We start from the raw sequence: 18,704 nt of genomic DNA on the forward strand, positions 1-18,704 counted from the left end.
CTGGCCACAAGAACCTCAGCTACTTTTAGAGAGAATAGGTTATCTGAACGACAGGTACGATGGTCCCAGTTCCTCGCAGGGTTTCACGTTATGGTGGAGTGGCGACCTGGAACCAGCGCAGGGCGCCCGGGTGCTTCACCCCGACGGGACCAGGACCGGCCTACCGACCAAGACGACGACAGACTTAAGGCAAGGTTTATGACCCTCTTCCAGAACAAACAGCTGCGAAGTGTGAAGATAGCTACAGCTAGTATCACCTTTAAGCCGGAGGATATCGACTTTGGGAGAGAAGTCCGCATCTTCGAGGACGAGGGATTACACCGCCTATGGGTTGAGGCCAGAACTGACCGACAGTACCAGGATCTGACGTTGACGGTAGTAGGGGGGAGCGCAACCTCCTTACCTTACTACAGATGGAGAAGATTATCAGTATGGTAGAGCTCTCTGTTGATGAACGGGGACAACTACGGTTTGGAGATAGGATCTGGATCCCACCCCTAGAGCCGCTACGCACCAAGATCATACAAGACATCCACGATTCACATATCACTGGACAACCGGGATGGGATCTCACCTACACCATCCTATCAAGACGATTCTTTTGGCCAGGAGCGGCAAGCTATTGGGAGCCGAACGTTGCCTTTCTACAGGGCACCATCCTCAAACATACGGGGCAACTGAACGCATGAATCAAGAGAAAGAGAAAATCATGATAATCTGGGCATGCTACACGCAGGACAACTGGTTGCTATTCCTCCCTACGGTAATGGCATCGATCAACGAGCGAGAAGCATCCTCAACGGGCATGAGCCTTTCTTGTACATGCACGGGCACAACAATGACCCATCCAGCTATGGGAAGGAGGCACCGCAGGCAGGCATAAGGAGGGCGAAGCCCTAGCCGAGGACTTCGCACGGCGTCTACAAGATGCCACCGAATTTGCACAAGCTGCTATCGCGACGGCGCAGGAAGAGCAAGAGAGATACGCCAACAGGTCTGGGACGGCAGCACTGCGGTACAAGGGCGGAGAGACTCACTTAGGCCGAGGTGATGCCCCTGTGAGATGTGTTGACGAGCTTGAAGTCGAAGGCGTGTGGGAAAACGGCGTTTGGGAGGCGAACTGTAGATACTGAATGAGATATTCCAAACCTGAGCTGGCTGGCAGTGTACCGACCTGCGTACCCACCATCTTGTCGGTTATCCGGTCTTGGTTTTCATGAGTACTAGCGATGTAAAAGCATAGGTCGATGAGATGCATCTTAGCGTTTTCTGCGGCTGTGCATACACGATAATTTTGTTCAGGTGGCATACAAGTATTAGTTTCACAGCAATTGAGGACCAAAGACGGCTCAGCAACGACGCAAAGAGCGTCACTTTGATTGAGCGTTGAACTTCATGATGGCGTTGCACTTGGTACCCAGATGGCTTTCCCAGTATTCTATAAGAGGGTAATATGGGTCCTTTGGTTAAGATTAGTAAGAGTATAGATTCTTAGGTTAAAAGGATCTAGGATAGTAGGCGGGTAAGAGGAGGGGGATATTATTGCCAATATACACCCAGCACGACTGGTTTATCCCTTGGGAAACACATCACAACTTGCACTAATAGTGCATGGGAAAACAGACACCTACACAGCAGAGAGGGCTAGACTGGTACACAGAGCGAAGAGGCAATTCAGCGGAGGCTATGACAGCTAGATTACTCGCGCGAATCCATCATCCGTATCGAACCTGCCTATCTTCCCCTCCGAACCAGTCCTCCAGCTCCCGTGCTTCCTCGGTGGATGCGTAGTTGATGATGGTACTCTTCATGGTAGTGTAGGCGTGGTATGAGCTTATCCCGTTCTCACTACCTACGCCGCTGGCGTTGGTGGCCCCTCCCCAAGGGCTGCTGGGATCATTGCGATGGTGCGTATTTACCCAAACAATGCCAGCCTGAATGCTCTGCGAAACCTCAAAGGCCTGGCTGATATCCCTGGTCCAAACTGCAGCGCCCAAGCCGAACTCGGTATCATTGGCCAGCTCAATGGCATCAGTCACTGTTTCGAACTCGGCAACCACTATCGCGGGCCCGAAAGCTTCTTCGCGCCAGATCCTGCTACGCGTGATATTGTTGTCAACAGTGGAAGATAAGATGGTTGGCGGGAAGAAGAATCCGTAACCAAAGTCGGCACCGTCGAGCTTGGACGAACCCCTCAATCGTGCTCCTCCGAAGAGGACTTTGGCATTACCATCAGCTACTGCATCGTCGACGAGGCTTTGCAGGTTGTCCAGTTGCCGTTCAGAAATGAGAGGACCCATGGACGAGGCTGGATTGGTGGGAAGTCCCATGTTGTCGCGGATCATTTTTGCTTTTTCGATCAGCTTGGATAGAAAGGCTAGGGAGATGCTCTTGTCGATGAGTATGCGCGTTGCTGCAACGCATGTCTGGCCACTTGCGATGAAGGCCCCAAAGGCGACACCGTTCACAGCAGCGTCGATATCGGCGTCCTTGAGGACCACGACTGGCGCCTTGCCACCGAGCTCGGCAGTCAGGTGAGCCAAGTTCTGCCCAGCCGCGGCCCCGATGAGGCGCCCTGCTGCGGTGCCGCCAGTCACATCAACCTTTCTGATCAGACGGTGGGTGGTGAGCGCTCTTCCAGTGACGGCCCCAAAGCCAGGGACGACATTGAACACACCGTCGGGCAAGCCTGCCGCTTTCAAGATTGGCCCCAGCCTCAGGCTTGTAAGCGGTGTCAGCTCGCTAGGCTTGAGGACAATGCTGTTTCCCGCTGCCAGCGCAGGGGCGAGCTTCTTGACCGCAATCAGAAGAGGGTGGTTGAAGGAAGTGATCTGCGCCACGACGCCGAGGGGCACGCGGTCAACCCAGTTGTGAAGTTTGCCAGAAGTGGGAAGCACAGCCCTTTCTTCGGTGCGGAGCAAGGCTGCGTAGTACCGAAACCAGCGGACGAGAGAGGGCACTTGAGCTCGCATCTCACGAATGGCTCGCCCGGTCTGCGCAACCTCGAGCAAGATGAGTTCCTCCAGGTTGTCGGTGAGCAAGGTGGCGGCCTTTTCTAGTACCTCTGCTCGCGTCTGGCGTGGGCATTTTGACCAGACTCCTGACTCAAACGTACTCTGCGCCGCCCGGACTGCGATATCGATGTCTTGCTCTGACGCTGTATGACATCTGAAGGATCAGCAAAAAGCCATGCCGCCGTGAAACGAGAGTCCAGACTCACTTCGCAACCAGCTCCCCGGTGGCTGGACTCTTGATAGTCAGTCTGTCCACGTATGTCAGAATAAGGCATGCGAAGGTAGGTATGGAAAGGGTGGTCTCGGTCACTCACTCTTGGCCATTTCCAGCCACCGTCTGGCCGCCGATCCAAAGATGGTATGCCTCCATGTTGATGTGGCACGTATATATATATATATTGACAATGGTTTAGCGCGAATGTTGGCAAGTAGGTGTTAAGATCTTAGTAAGATGTCAAGGCGAAACCAGATGGAGGAGCAGGCGGGGTTGCTTAGGTAGAAGACTTGAGCAAGGCTAACGCCGAGGTCATTGGAAGCTGATAGCGAGATAGCGAGATAGCGAATCTGGTGTATGAATAAAGCGGGGGTGAGGGGTCAGTCGTGATGCAAGGGGGGAACTTATCAGTGGACCAGTCTGAGCCCTGTCGCTTTGGATTGTGATAGCGGGTTGAAAATGGCTCTTGTTGATGGGAAATGCCCGCTTCTCTGCAGAAACTCCCCCCTTACCAAGCGACTATTAGGGAAGGTCCTTTGATCCAACTCCTTTCCTGTGCACCACGTGGCCTCACTTGGCCTCGAGGGCAGTCCCAGTTTTTCCATGGTAATCTTTCCAACTCTAGGCCACGTTTACTCTTGTATGATTGCACGCTTCGCTTGGCCCATAGGGAAATGCCGCTTTCTCCATAGAAATTCATCTTGTCATTGCCCCGTGCCCGGCTGTGGGGGCTAAAGACCTTGACTCCGGCTCTGGCTCTGAATCTTGTCCTGCTCCGGTCAAGCTCCGGCCAAGCTTTAACACGCCCATTCCAAGCCACACAATGGCTTCTGGGAGTATAAGTGAAGCCATATCCAGCGCCATGCCGGTTCCCAGCGCACAGCAACTATGTCGATCTCGTGGCTCAGTTAACCCATTATTCTGTATAATATTGATCTGCTTGAACTATTTGCCCTATTGGTCTCGGCGAAAGAGCCACCTTCTTACAAGACTGCGTCATGATAATTGCGTATGGCTTATATACCGTTCAATCCCTCCTGTTTAATTATCTTTGCCGAGTTCTTCATATCGGCGCAGCCTGGTGCGGATCCCGATTTCTCCATATGAATGTTTCCGACCCGACTCGACCTATACGATCCCCTAAGCATCTGTGGCAATAAATACAGTTATTTCATAGACATTTCCGGTTTCTCCTGAGAAAGACCTGTTGCTCCATCTCTGACCTTGAAGCCGTCTGCCTCTATAAGATGCCAATGCCGTTGTTTATATAGAAGATACTGGGCCGCACCACTACTTTCAGTCCCGTGTCGAGGGGACTTAAGATTTCTTCTACAGGATTTATGGCATTTATTTGCCAGCTCAAGAGAGAGCGAACATCCGCACCGATTCAAGTCCTCGCGGAAATGTGAACCAAAAAAACACTCACACCATTACTACAAGGTAGACACCGCAGGTGGTATTGGTGATGCCATGATATCTTAGTGCATTCTGATTTTTCAATGACGTATTCATCATACAAGAGATCAAAGAACACACGAATATTTTAGTGCATGGTGGAGTTATAATGTGGCCATGTGTTGAACTGCGTTCTTTGTGCAGCTGATACTCTCTTTCTCAGACACAGAAGTGTCATCGACATCAATAAGACAAAGATAAAAAAAGGATCAAGGCAATGCAGCAACTGGTTAACAAATCAGGGCAGCTCATATCGCACAAACACGGATGTCTGTTGCGCAAGGGACGTCCGAGCCGGCCATCATCACCACGTGCTCTAACCACAAGCGGGCAATATCATGATCGGGCTGATGCAATGACTTTGACGTACTTTTTTGTAGTCGGGACTGGACGAGAACTAAGGCTTGTCCCGAAACGGGCTGTCACGTCAAAACATCTCAAAGCACCACGCGACACAACCAACACCCCCACGTGGAAGCACCAGAACCGTTGGTGGGCCACGAAGCGAAAGTACCATGTGAATTAGAGCAGCCAATAGCGCTACAAGAGAAGGTTCCCCGCACTATCTCCCTGATACAACTGCCGATCTCAGCTGAGGTTTCCCCAGACTCAAAGCGGCCAAGGGCCAGAAGCCATTCAACGTCTTCAGCCAACCCGAGCGCGCATCTGTCTCTAGTCACGCCAAGCGAGATGAAATAGCGGGAGGGGTAATTCCTGTTGCCTCGGGTATTTCAAACCCCCCTGTTAGCTTCGGTCGCCGACTGAAAAGGTATAAATCGTATGCGACTCAGCTGCATGCTGGCTTGGCACTGACCTGTGATGACAGCAGATCAAGATAAACGCGAAAAAAAAAAAAAAAAAAAAAAAATGAACTCTGCTGACGACAAGCCCTCTGTCAACATCGACGAGGCACCACCCTCGCAGCCGCATCGAAAGGAACTCGACGTCACCCCGATTCAGGAGGCTGCCGTTGAGGATGCCTACCATATCAAGCTCGGCTGGAGATCATGGGTAAGCAACGATCCCAGCCACGCGTCGTCGTCGAATGGGTATTGACCTGACAATAAAAAAGGTTGTGGTCTTTTGTACTTGCTTTGCGTGAGTCTTTCTAACCCCCCTCCCTCTGATCCCTGGTTGGTTTTAACAACGAACTGCCCAGCATCATGGCCCAGGTGTTTGTTGTGGTTGCAGCTGGATCAGTCATCGCATTCATCGTCCGTGACCTGGGTGACGGGGCTGTCGCCGGATGGATTATCCAAGTACCACCTCCTCTGGTTCCCTTTGTGGTTGCCCTCTGACGGTTGATGCAGGGCCCTTTGTTGATGCAAAGCGTACTTTCGCCTATTGTCGGGCGCCTTTCCGATGTCCTTGACCGCAAGTATCTCGCCTCAGTTCCGCCACTCATCGCCTTTGCCGGAGCTGTCATGTCGGCCAAGGCAACTTCTATGAGCGTGCTCATCGGAGGCGGTATCCTGATTGGAACGACGCTATCCACGATTTCCATCGTCCAGGCCATCCCTTCGGAAATCCTCCCCCTCAAGTATCGGCCAATTGCAAATGGACTGGCTTTTATCGGCGGCGCTGTTGGTAGCATGTGAGCCTTTCTCTGCCGCAAGTCATGCTCTTTTCAATCCTACTGACATTATCTGTAGCATCGGCTCTTTGGGAGCCGGGGCTGTCACAAATGCCAACGCATCTGGATGGAGGTATATCTTCTGGATGCAGGCTGCATTCCACGGGGCTACCTCCGTGGCACTGTTCATCTTTTACTGGCCACCCAAGCGAGCTGAATATCCCCGGATGTCTATCAAAGAATGCCTGTGGGCCTGTGACCCTATTGGGTCCGTCCTCTACATCGCCAGTGTATCGCTCATGCTGCTAGCCCTGAACTGGGCAGGGGGGACCTATCCGTGGTCCGATGCCCACGTAATTGGCCCGCTCGTTGCTGGTCTAGCCTTGCTTGTCTTCTTTGGTTTATACGGTAAGTACCTACCTAAAGACACTACTACCTTGGGTTGATGTTGACGCTGCTGTCTGTCTCTTCAGAATGGAAGGGAAGATCAGACGGCCTAGTGGCCCATATCTTCTTCCGACAAAACGCAAACTTTGCCCTCTCTGTTTTCGCTTTTGGAGTAGAGGGCTGGGTCTTTTATTCGGCTGTCAACTCTATAGTGCCACAGATCATCCTTCACTTGGGCTTTGAGACAGACCCATGGCAAATTTCGGTCAGGATCCTCGGCTTCACGCTAGTGAATCTCGGTCTTTCGATTCCTATCATGCTCTATGCCACTAAGTTTAAAGATCTCAAGTCTCCTCTCATTATGTCCTTTACTTTCTTCATCGCTGTGTAAGTATCAGGTCCATATCCACACTCCCGCCTGACTGCTCTAACAAGACTCCAATAGATCAAGTTGCTACGCTGCCATCCGACCATCATGGAACACCGCCCAGCACGTTCTCAATGTTCTTACGGGCATCGGACAGTCAGGACCTTTGACGCTCCTGGTCGCTTGCGTTCAATTCACCGCTCCGCACGCATACTTGTCCACGGCTACCGGACTTGCTTTTTCCATTCGTGCAATTGGCGGAGCATTTGGATCTGCTGTTCTCGATGCAATAATCAACGGTCGGCTAACCTCACATTACGCTCCTGCGGTAGGCAAGGCGGCCGTGACTGCAGGGTTGCCGGAAAAGAGTGTGCCGGCCTTGCTGCAGGCCCTGGCCACAGGCGAAATCGGGTCCAGTGATGTCGAGGGCGCCACCAGTGCGGTATGGAATGCTGCCATATCGGAGAGCAGATGGCAATATGCGCATGCCTATCGTTTGGCCTGGTCAAGCGTTATCCCATTTGCTGTCTTGGCTCTTGTTGCTGTTGCTTGCCTTAAGGGTGTCAAAGAGCTGATGACTGAGAAGGTAGAGGCTACAGTAGAGCATATCGGGCAGCACGGCAAGGCGGATGTAGATGAGAAGGGGGGCAGTTAGTACCAAACCACAATAGCAACCCCACACGGCGTTGTGGATTCTACTCCTGACATCAGCTCTTGCGAGTGTGAGCCATTGTGTTGATTACTTCCATAAAGCCACATAAGCCTCTGATGCACTTCCTGCAGCCTCAACCCTGACCTAGCCACTAGTTACTTCGCTTACCGACGTACAGTATCACTACCGCAAACTCAAATCACGCATCACGACGTAACGGTGACGGAATTGCGTCTTGATACATTAGTACGTCATGGATCATCACCGGCATGATCCCCCGAAGTTTCCGAGCCCATATATATCATCAACTGCACGTCTTGACTAGCAACCACTCACTCTCCATACAGGCATCAGCGGCCGTCAACAATAAACATGTCTCATCTCTCCACTGTTCACTCCCACAAAACTCAGCCAGGCAAGGCGCCTCGTGTCGAGCTCTCCGCCGAGGAGGAGGATACCTTCAAGACAAGCGACTATGGCTCGCGGTTCGCGTGCATGGAGCTGCCGCGCCATCAGCTACCCAATAGTGAGATGCCACGCGACATTGCGTATCGCCTGATCAAGGATGAACTCAGCCTGGATAATAACCCGGCCCTCAAGTATGTAGTTATGTGCTTGGTACGCCTGTTGCGATTTCGCTGACTGGTTGAAAGCTTGGCGTCCTTTGTCACCACTTACATGGTAACTCAGTCTATCTCTATATCTGCCCATCCCATCAGACACATTAACCAGCATGGCATCTCACAGGAAGATGAAGTCGAGAAGCTAATGACGGAATCTTTTTCCAAAAACTTCATCGACTATGAAGAATATCCCCAATCCGCTGATATCCAGAACCGCTGCGTCAGCATCCTCGGAAACCTCTTCCATGCCCCGGCTGGCGTTTCCGTGGGCACTTCTACTGTCGGCTCGTCTGAAGCCATCATGCTCGCCGTGCTCGCTATGAAGAGGCGCTGGAAGACGCGTCGTCTCGCCGATGGAAAATCGGTCGACAAGCCCAACATGATCATGTCGTCGGCCGTGCAGGTCGTCTGGGAGAAGGCGATGCGTTATTTCGAGATCGAAGAAAGGTTCATCTATTGTGACCCTGATCGCTACGTCATTGATCCTGAACAAGCTGTTGACCTTTGCGACGAGAATACCATCGGGATTTGTGCCATCCTTGGAACGACTTACACCGGCCAGTACGAAGACGTCAAGGCGCTGAATGACCTTCTTATCGAACGCAAAGTCGACGTGCCTATTCACGTTGATGCCGCAAGTGGCGGCTTCGTTGCTCCGTTTGTTGTACCCGAGCTAGAATGGGATTTCCGATGTGAAAAGGTTGTGTCCATCAACGTGTCTGGCCATAAGGTACTATCATTCATTGCAACCATGACTGTTAGTCCTGCTAACCTGTTCAACAGTATGGCCTTGTTTACCCCGGCGTTGGCTGGGTTATCTGGCGGGCTCCCGAGTATCTTCCCCAAGAACTCGTGTTTAATATCAACTATCTTGGTGCCAATCAGTCGTCCTTCACCCTCAACTTCTCCAAAAGCGCATGCCAAGTCATCGGCCAGTATTACCAACTCATCCGCCTCGGTAGGCACGGCTACCATAGTATCATGAGTAATCTCACCCGTAATTCCGACTACCTCGCCGACGCCATCGAGAAGCAGGGCTTCATCATCATGTCAGAGCGCAACGGGGCAGGCCTGCCACTTGTTGCCTTCCGCTTCGGTACACCCGAGGACGACGGCAGTGACGAGCAGGGCAGGCATTACGATGAATTTGCGCTTGCCCATCATCTTCGATCTCGCGGATGGGTGGTTCCAGCATACACTATGGCTCCCAAGTCCGGAGTCAAGATGTTGAGGATTGTTGTGAGGGAGGGCTTTACACGGTCCCGGTGTGACTCGCTGATAAGTGACATTGCCCTTTGTTGTCGGCTTCTCAAAGACATGGACAAGGAAAGCTCCAAAAGGTTTGAAGAGTATATCAATAAGCACCTCACAGCTCTGGGTAAGAGTGATGGTGCTCATCCCGAATACAAGGTCAGTCTCCCTCCATGGACGCAACTATTGGATCTGTATCAAGTCAGGAACCACTAACACGGGACAGGACGAGACCCATTCTCTTCAGGGAAAGATGGGAAAGACACACGCAGTTTGTTAGAGGAATAAAAAATTCGGATTGAGTACTAGTTGTCAAGGTTAGGTGTTGTGTAATTCGATACGGTATGGTCGAAAGTTCGCGGGACTACCTTTGGAGAAACGACTATGGCTCTGGACGGAACAATTTGGAGGACTCCGTCAAGCTGCTTGATTATCCTGAATAGTAAACAAAGGCTTTACTTTGAATCTGTGATGAGCTGAGAGATTACGGACACGAATATCTGCTGCTGTTCACTCTATGTCGCCCTTGGAAGATTTCGAGCTCATAGTCGCTTGCTATTAGGCACGTCCAGCCCATTAAGCAGGTGACTCAATAGCATCAAGCTCAAGATACTAACAAGCGGGGGTATCCTAGGGTCGAGAATCATGTAGTCCAAAGGACTTCTATTACTCCTCAAAGCTGATTATATCCTATCAATAACGCTTTGCACATATTGCAAGCAGATGAAGCCGGCAGGTCAATTTATTTCTAAGAAAAAGTCTTTTATAACATATGGAAAAATTGCTGAGCAAGCACCATTTCACAAAGAGCCACGGCCATAAATAAAGGCAGGTCCTGAAGGGACCTTTGATAGTGGGAAATAGTCATAACAAGTACAATCCGGCAAGTTAGCCAGTTCCTCTGTCCATTATCTCCTCATCACCACCAACAAGTCAAACATCTCCTTTCTTCTTATCGTTCCCCTTCCCCTCCTGATACTCCGGACTAGGGTCCTCATACCCCAGACTTGGACTCCCCCTTACTGACTCCGCACTCGCCCTGAACTGCACCGCGTCGAACCCAACCTCGGCGCTGGTCGCCTCCTTGGTGTTCTGGCGGGGCCACAGCTCGAGCCTGGCCTGGTAGCTTCAGGCATTCCCCAGAATCAGCTGGCCGTCTTCGAACAGGTCCCACGGGTCGGTGAGGAACTGGATCTTTGGTTTCTTGCGGACGTCCGAGATGTGCACCAGGACTGAGACGTCTTTGGATGGGGCGGCTTCGTCGGGATGGGGTTCGCTGTGGACCGAATTCTTGCGAGCCTGTGAAATTGTTAGCTACGATGTTCGTCTTGCAGTGAAAGGAAGCTTCCTCTGTCAAGCTCGTCTTGGGTAATCTTGAAACCCCCCGAGTCCGTGGCCTTGATATCGAGATGGTATGTCATTCGCGTATACCCCTTCGCCTTCCTGGGCGTGCCATCGAGCCGCATGAGGAAAGCACTGAATCTGCCGGTCGAGTCCGTGAAGTTGAAAGCTGCGTGGTCGCTACCCCTCGAGCCCTTGGGCGTCCACATTTTGTCGCGATTATATTGCGAAGCTAGCACAATTGATAGGATATCGGATACCTGGGTTGCGGTCAGGAGCAGGAACAGAATGAGGGAATGGGTTACTTACAATAGCCTCTCCAACCTCAGAGTCACGCTTTGCGAGTCCAAATACACGATCCAGCATCTGAGTTGGCCCGGCGGGAGTGCCGATTACCGCACCGGTCTTCTGAGTAAATTCCAGATCTCTCAACGCCCCCTTCACCGAGGGCAAGGTCATGGCGCCAGCAAATGTTCGAAGCTCTACTGGTCGTCCAAGGGCGTTTTGTGCGGCACGATCAACAGCTACATCGTATGTTGGCAAAGAGTTACTTGCGTTGTCGGCCTGCTTGAAGAATGATGGGCTAAATCTGGCGTGGCTGAGCAGGCGGTTGAGCCTTGAGCCATCGGTGAGTCCAAGGCGACTCTTCTTGCTCAGTGCCGGATTCTTGACGGGCCTGTGCTCGCCTTCTTCGCCGTCAAGCTCGCCCGACTCAGTGGAGTCTTCCTGGAACGAAACAATGCCCCTTTCTTGGAATATGCGATCGAGCCTCTCCTCTCTGTCGCTGAGCACCATCTGACCAGATCTCTGTGTACTCGATCGATATGTTGAAGAAATTCCTCAGCTGCTCCGCCAGCTCACAAGGATGCGCCTCCTTCTCGTACCCCGAGCGCAGATATATGCGAAGATCCCCGGCATAGTCGCACTCCAGGAAGGCTGTGCCCTCGGAGAAGGAGCTGTCAACCTGTTGCATGTTGAGAGTTGCTCGCCAGCTCTGCACTACTCTATTGGAGATGAAGACCTGGACTTGGCTGAAACAGCAGCGTAACTCCTGCTTGTTATCTACACCTTCTCCCATGAGTCTAAAGAAATGACAGATTAGCATGATCATGGCAGTCATCTGGGGGCACTCAAGACATAAGAACATACCTGAACAAATACTTGCCGCGAGACCTGTAGCTATGGGAAAGATTCTCGTTAAGATGCGTGTTTCCGTGTGCCTCGGTGGTGCTCACAGCCAGATCGCTGAGAAACCTGTTCTTCAAGCCCAACTTGACCAGCAAATGCATGATCTTCAAAATGAACTCGGCTCCGAACGCAAGGACGGAAATGAGGGACTGAAACGGTTCCCTGAAATAGCTCCTGTCGGCAATCAACCAATGATCGTTGACTGTGGCAGAGCTCAAGTACTCGTAGGTCTCGTCCGTGGCAGTGCTAGTGGTGGGAAACATCTTGGTACTTAGAAGCGCCTTCTTCTGGTCTTCGCTCAGACCGTGGGCTTTGACGTGATATTCCAGAGCCAGAAACAGTCGTTGGATGCGAGGCAAAGCCGGCTGAGGCAGTGTAGGGACTGCGGCTGCTTCCATGATCAGATGATCAATGCCGGCGTTCCTCACATTGAGATGGTCGCGGAAGAAGGTCTCGAGATCTGGATAAAGCCTCTCGAGGCCCACGGACTGAGTCAGCCAGGACTCTCCTCGCCAAAAGCACTCGTCTTGGACACCCATCCTCGCTCGCCGCCCTCTGTCTTGGGTGGGACTAGGATCAGCTTGTCCTTCCGAAAGGGGTTACTAGAATCAATCAGTACGAGGCAAATCTTGACGACATTGATCAGGGTTGCGCGTACACCAGGCTAGATGAGTTGCCGTGTTCTTCAAGTTCGTGCATCAAACGTCGAATCAACTCCACGCCACCATTACCTGTGTTCTTTGCATGTCTCAAGGAGGCGAGGTACAAGTCAAAATCAGCCTCCACCTTCACCCCTAGAAGCTTCAGCAACGGCTTCCACCCGGGATCCTCCGGCTCTGGAATGTCGATAAACGGCGCCACGGGCCCGAAGTCGTTTGTGAGGTGGTCAAGGGGGGCATAGATATGCCGTATCTGTTCCCTTGTAATGCTCCTCGTGCACTGGACCCGGGCGAAACCGATAGCCTCAGCCAACTTCTCATTTCCGACACAATCCTCGTAGACTTGCAACCGATCTCTCAGCATATAAGCCATTTTTGACTCGGGTACTGCTGGATAACGAGCTTCAAGTCATCAATTCGAGGGATGACCCAGATACCGAGACTGCTGTAGAGGAAGTTGATCCAGGTGCTATTTTGTGAGCGTCCCGCCTCAAAATAAGCTGGGTGTAGAAACCCGTACGTCTGCTTGGGTTCCCTTGGTAGCATGCGACTGGCGGAATACGGGTCATCATCGTCAGGCCGATACGTGTTATTTCCTTTGCGGCAGTGGCCCAAGTATGTCGCCACCCACAGATGATCACCCAGACTCTCCTCCCATCCACCGTTGTTGTGTATAAATTCAGCGTGCAATACAAGCACCGTCGGGGTTAGGTTGTTGGGGTCGAAACCTCGGTCGCCGTGTGTGTTGACTATGGCCTCCTTGATGCAGTCCTTCGTGAGCACTGGGACACCAAGCAGTTGGTAAAGCTTCCGCCGGTCAGGATCAGCAGCGGCTTTGTCGTCCACCATCAATATCGTGATACCTTCAGGTATGGCCAATCCAGAGCTGCTTAGGAAGTAAGATTTTCGACCGCACCACTGCGGGGAAACCCATTCTCCTCCTCTCAGGGGGGAAATTGGTAGATCAGATATCGGCGAGTAGCGATAGTCTGTCGAGGATCGATACATCTCACATATGATACGTGCAAGACTGGCATGCCACGCGTTGGATTTCTTCTCCAGGAACGACCGTGGCCGGCTCTGGAGGAGGCTGATCAGCTGATTACGGAAGACTCCGTCACTCGTGACCCTGACACCCAACTTGAGTAGATATTCTTCATTTCTGGGGTCGTGGTACTTTGCGGCAAGAAATTCGTCTTCGTTGTTCGTGTCCATCATCAACGGGCGGCCATCGTCATCTCTCCAGTTCTCAGAGACCATGATGAGATCACGTGGCCTTCTCTTGTGACCAGCCACGGACTCTAACGTGAATGTGGTTGTCAAATCAACCCAAATATCCCTTCTCAATTTGTCAAAGAACTCGCTTTGCGACGGGGTGATGGGCGTGTAGCGAACCCAGCTGTGTCATAGAGAGTTGTTCAGACCATCCATGTGACGCACGGCTTCCATGAAGGCTTTGATAGCCTCGTTTCTTAAATGTACATTCCAGTTTGAATCGACGTGAACGTCCTCTCAATTTGCCGGGAGAAGGAAGTCGGCTTGCAGAAGAAACTAGAACAAAGTCAGCTACGGGCGAGTGAAAGTTTGGGGAAGGGGGGTCATACAGAGAACCCGTAGGTTCGGATAGGCAGAAAAGAATGTACATTCTAAGGCTCAATGACGAGGAGTACAGGTGCATCTCCATTGATGCCAGTGTTGGGAAACGCGAGAACAATCTCGGACGGGGTGGTCCCTTGACGACGAGTCTCAGAAGGGAGGTTTTTGGCTGTGTTGCCAAACAAAGTAGTGTTTCCCTACTCCATTGTTCATGAGCGACATCATGGGTGGGTTCTTAGCCGGCTGAGCGCCACGAGTGAAAGTTCTTTTGAAGAGTCTGTCCTTGGCCGAGGGAATTCTCGAGAGCTGTGAAGGAGCTCTTCTGGAATACGCCACCATGTACTGGTCTTGCACGCCGCTTCACTGGATGAAGTCAGCATAACAGGCAACCAGGTTTCAGATTGGGGAGAGGAACTCTTAAGCACCATCAGCTCAGAGTCAGTGATTGGACTCGAGGCCGCGGTGCTTAGGTATCATTGTACCATTCCGGGAAAAGGGTAGGATGCTTGAAGCCGCAAAACAAGCCATAACCGTCAGAAAGCCAGCTCTCGGTTCGTCACACACAGCAGTTCAGAATACTACATTAACGCTCGCATATCTTTGACGTACGACCAACCGGCTCGCCTGTGAAATTACGGTCTGACCCGGACGGAGGACTTTTGGACCCAACCGTCTGCCCGCGGCTCTTATGAACCAACCTCGCTCAACCTGGGCTTCGACACCTTACATCCCAAGGTTGCAGCGTGGGCGGAATCAGTGCTTGCGGTCACAAAAGCGTTGTCAATCCCGCAGACATGGCGGATTTGCCCCGTTCAGCACGGCCTTGCCAGATTCTACCTCCGGATGGAGGATTCAAACCAGCATGAAGCCTCACAAGGTAAGGGACTCGTGGCAAGGTGGTTTGGTGTGCCGGGCTTTGCCAAGCCACGCCTGTCAGGCGTCAAACTGCTCGAGAAGACCTTTGACAACTCACTTAAAGCTGGCCGTGGAACTCGCGGAATGCTACGAGACACACAAACAGACTGCCTCGACTATTGTTCGGCCACTCCAAAGTGCCCTTGAAGGTATTGTAGGTTCCTCATGGCAATTCAGTTACAGGGCTCACCGAGCCTCTAGAAGTTGGACAAATACCAGCTGCGGAGTCCCTATTCCGGACTCTGGATGATATCAAAAACCACACTCCACCCTTCCGGGACATATATGCGACACGGCACGGCACCTCTCGACACTGGTCGAGAACCACAAGGACGCGTTGGCTGTCATTGAGTCAGTTGTCAGGCCCGATAACAAAGATCAGAATTTGTTCCATGTCTTGTGCGCAAATAGCCTGACGACACTTCTTGACGTCAATGGTCGAATCAAGGAGGTAATCGAGCTCCAAGAGCGCCAAGTGCGAGATGTCAAAAGGCTTGTGCGCAAATCTGATGGCATTCAAGCCTTGCTCCAGCTGCAGATGTCTCCTCCCTTCTTCAGTTACATGGAAGGGTCAAGACATGTCGTAAATGCAAAAATAACGAGGAATGAAGAGTAGCCCGGAACTCGCCCTCCAACTTGGACGATACAGCTCATTATCCTCTGCCTACGAGAGCTCCATAGCTAGCACTGGGAGAACCAGAGTCTTGGAGGTTTACGTTATGGCCAAAGCTGTTGATCTTCTCCTCCGCTGATTATTGCCCGAGCAAGTAGCAAAAGGTATTCAGCAAGAAGCCGAGTAATGAGATCTGGCTTGAGTCATGGTACAGCCTTGCTCTGCAAGCGTTGCTAAGGTGGCGTGTTGATAGTCTACACCGTAGAATAGGCTCCCTGCACATCCCTACGCCGAACGGGCGTGGCCTCGCAATCGAAGTGCACCAAGACTCGCCCAGGTCCTCGCGACTTAGTTCGACTCAGACTTGTCTAGAAGTCCTCCCTAGCAGTCCCTCACTTCTTCGGCAACGGTGAATAAACCGAGAGCGCTGTGCTCTAGCCGGCGCCAATGTGGTGGAGTGAGATGGGCAATCGGTATACCAGGGACACTTCAACTTCAAGCCTAGCAGGGCCGGAAGCTAACGACAAGGGGGTTCTTGTTGGTGGGAGCGATGCGATTGACGGTGATTTGGTGGTATTTGGTGGTATTTACTTATCGGCCAAGGAAGGTGTCGAGACAACAAGACGCTTTCAAGTTGTCGGCCGATCAGCATAGGTGTTGGCTGGCCACATGGTTGAGATTTGGCCATCAGGCGAGGTGGATGAATCCGTCTGGGCAGGGCTGTGGAGCTGCTGCGGCCGTCAAGGTCGACTATTACGTCTCCTCGGCCTCGCCGAATAGATTGCTCTTTCTCGCCCCAATATTCGTTCGCCGTTCTGGTCGTGTCGAGCTCGTTTGCCAAGTGTCGGTGTTGCCGCCACGTCTCGCTCGCGCTGTCGCTTGGCAGTGCGTCTCAGGTCACCCATCCTATCAATCAGCCCTCCATCTTGGTCGTGTTTCCTCAAAGCCTCTCAAAGAGTCTGGTGGCATAGGCTTGTAGAGACCACGGCGCGGCATCCGGCTCGTCTGAATCGCTGGAGCCTTGCGACAGTTCAAGGTGGGTTGGATCCCGCAGGCGTTTCGGCGGGCATGAAGCTGCGATGCGCCCCATGCGCTCGTGAAGCTGACTGATGAATAGAGGATCGGGACCGGCGATACTAGACGAGAGGACGGGTGTTGGCGGTGCTGTCACCAGGGTCAGGAAGAGGCTAGATTACCGCGTCAGCCTCAATCATCCCAGCCCGAAATGGCCGGCAATATAGACTCACGTCGTACTCCTCCTCGAAATCATCGGCAAGGGACTGTCGCCAACTGCGTGATTTGCTCATCAAGCCATCACATACCAAGTCTCATGACGATGTGGAGAGTTGGTTGGGTCAGGTGGAGCAGTCAACAAATGGGTCATCGGAGACGCAGTGATATTATTCCGGTCAATCCTCAGCATGCCACCCTAGACCTGCATAATCACCTCGATCTTTGCCCAAATCACGAATTGATAGCAATCCACATCATTCATTGTAGCTTCAATCATGAATACAGAAGACCTCCCAAGTAGTCAAGCCACTAACGAAGATCCAACCTTGCCCGGCGCAGTAGCTGGAGAGGCAACAATCATCTTGACACCAAAAAACGCGGACGCAAGACTCGCTTTTTCCGAAGTTGCAGAATGGCTCAATGAGCAATCAAGCAATCCTGAATTGCTCCCTGCTCGAGAGCACGCCAGAAAGTACACGTGGATACCTTCAAGTCAGACTAGAGATGTTGAGGCTACGAGGCTCTTACGGCATATTGTGACTGGCGACCTCTCGTCTTCTCCAATGTCGTCGCCCGCACGCAAGTCATCATCTCGTCAAGACGACAACCTACCCCAGCCACAACTGAAATTCTGGAATGGTTGTTACTTTCTCACACTTTCTCAACCCCCTCGACAACCTTCTAGAGGTTGGACTCTCGGAAGTCTTCGGGAAGGTTACAGCTTCGATGACTTGGTTCTCTGTTTGCGCCCTGACAACGGTACCATTTATGGTGTTCGGCGTCATCAGGCGGTTCTTAATCCCATTGCTCAACATTCTTCTATGAGTAGGCCACCCAGAGAAGCCTGAAGATCGCTCCTTTGCCCACAAGCAACACCCACGAATGCGTCTGGGCTCCTTGGGACGTATTTCCTCTCGAGCTAGACAGCGTGGCTTCTTATCTGAAGTATGACGCGGAATCTGATATGATAGGAGGATCTGAAAGATCACAGGCAGTTTGGTTTAAAAGTATGTTAGTTGGACCCCCGGCTAGATTGTTTCTTTCCGCTCAGTCGATGCTTGTTGAAAGAGCGTCCAAGGAGTGCCAGATAACCCCAAAGGGTTCAGTCACGGGAGTTTGCCAGTCACGAGCATAGCGTCAACCCTCTTACACTCACTCCTCCGACTCCATAGCTATACAGCCCTGTCTATTTACCACTCGAGCGGACAAAGAGTGAGGGAGAAGTCAGGTATTATGTTCCTTGATAGCACTAAGGCCGGTGGACAGTGTGAAGATGAAGAAGTCCCTCGAAGTTGATGGAAGAGATGATGGTCGCCTGACGGTATGTACTGGTATCTCCTTGACTCGAAGGGTTAGGACAATGAAACTGCGAGCAATGAGAGAACCAATTCCAGGTCAACCACTGACACGTCTTACTCGATGATTGTTGGCTTGAATGACATTCGGCGGAACGCAGGCATTGAAATACCCAACCCCGCTGTATCATAAACCACATGCAGTCCGACGGGGTATCTTTATATCCTACAGAGGCACCTCGGTTACAAGGGTCGACAGTCTCTTGTCTGTCTACGTACCAGGGTTGAAACAACGCCACCGGCCTGAGAATAGCTAGCATACTTGCTC

The 18,704-nt window shown here is 52.0% G+C and overlaps 3 protein-coding genes across 3 annotated transcripts; 1 reads left to right on the forward strand and 2 right to left on the reverse strand.

The window, feature by feature from the left end:
- Positions 1-1,715: 1,715 nt before the first annotated feature.
- Positions 1,716-3,384, reverse strand: NCS57_01447100 (Aldedh domain-containing protein; the record flags this gene model as incomplete). The annotated part of the gene is made up of 3 exons (XM_053064073.1): positions 1,716-3,168; positions 3,221-3,262; positions 3,329-3,384. 3 exons carry the CDS (start codon positions 3,382-3,384, stop codon positions 1,716-1,718), a joined length of 1,551 nt encoding a protein of 516 aa, XP_052906356.1.
- Positions 3,385-5,550: 2,166 nt separating this feature from the next.
- NCS57_01447200 (MFS domain-containing protein) lies at positions 5,551-9,816 on the forward strand (the record flags this gene model as incomplete). Its single annotated transcript, XM_053064074.1, has 8 exons — positions 5,551-5,694; positions 5,756-5,781; positions 5,843-5,942; positions 5,994-6,277; positions 6,336-6,664; positions 6,730-7,030; positions 7,089-7,664; positions 8,010-9,816. Coding segments are annotated over 8 exons (1,761 nt in total). The 3' UTR covers positions 8,011-9,816.
- An 848-nt stretch (positions 9,817-10,664) lies between these two features.
- On the reverse strand, positions 10,665-13,984 carry NCS57_01447300 (uncharacterized protein; the record flags this gene model as incomplete). Its single annotated transcript, XM_053064075.1, has 8 exons — positions 10,665-10,835; positions 11,187-11,622; positions 11,678-11,959; positions 12,027-12,553; positions 12,601-12,667; positions 12,724-13,111; positions 13,162-13,193; positions 13,245-13,984. The coding sequence occupies 8 exons, from the start codon at positions 13,982-13,984 to the stop codon at positions 10,665-10,667; spliced, it is 2,643 nt and encodes an 880-aa protein (XP_052906358.1).
- Between the last annotated feature and the right edge of the window lie 4,720 nt (positions 13,985-18,704).

Source organism: Fusarium keratoplasticum, chromosome 13 (genome assembly GCF_025433545.1).
Source record: "Fusarium keratoplasticum isolate Fu6.1 chromosome 13, whole genome shotgun sequence".
Taxonomy (NCBI): domain Eukaryota; kingdom Fungi; phylum Ascomycota; class Sordariomycetes; order Hypocreales; family Nectriaceae; genus Fusarium; species Fusarium keratoplasticum.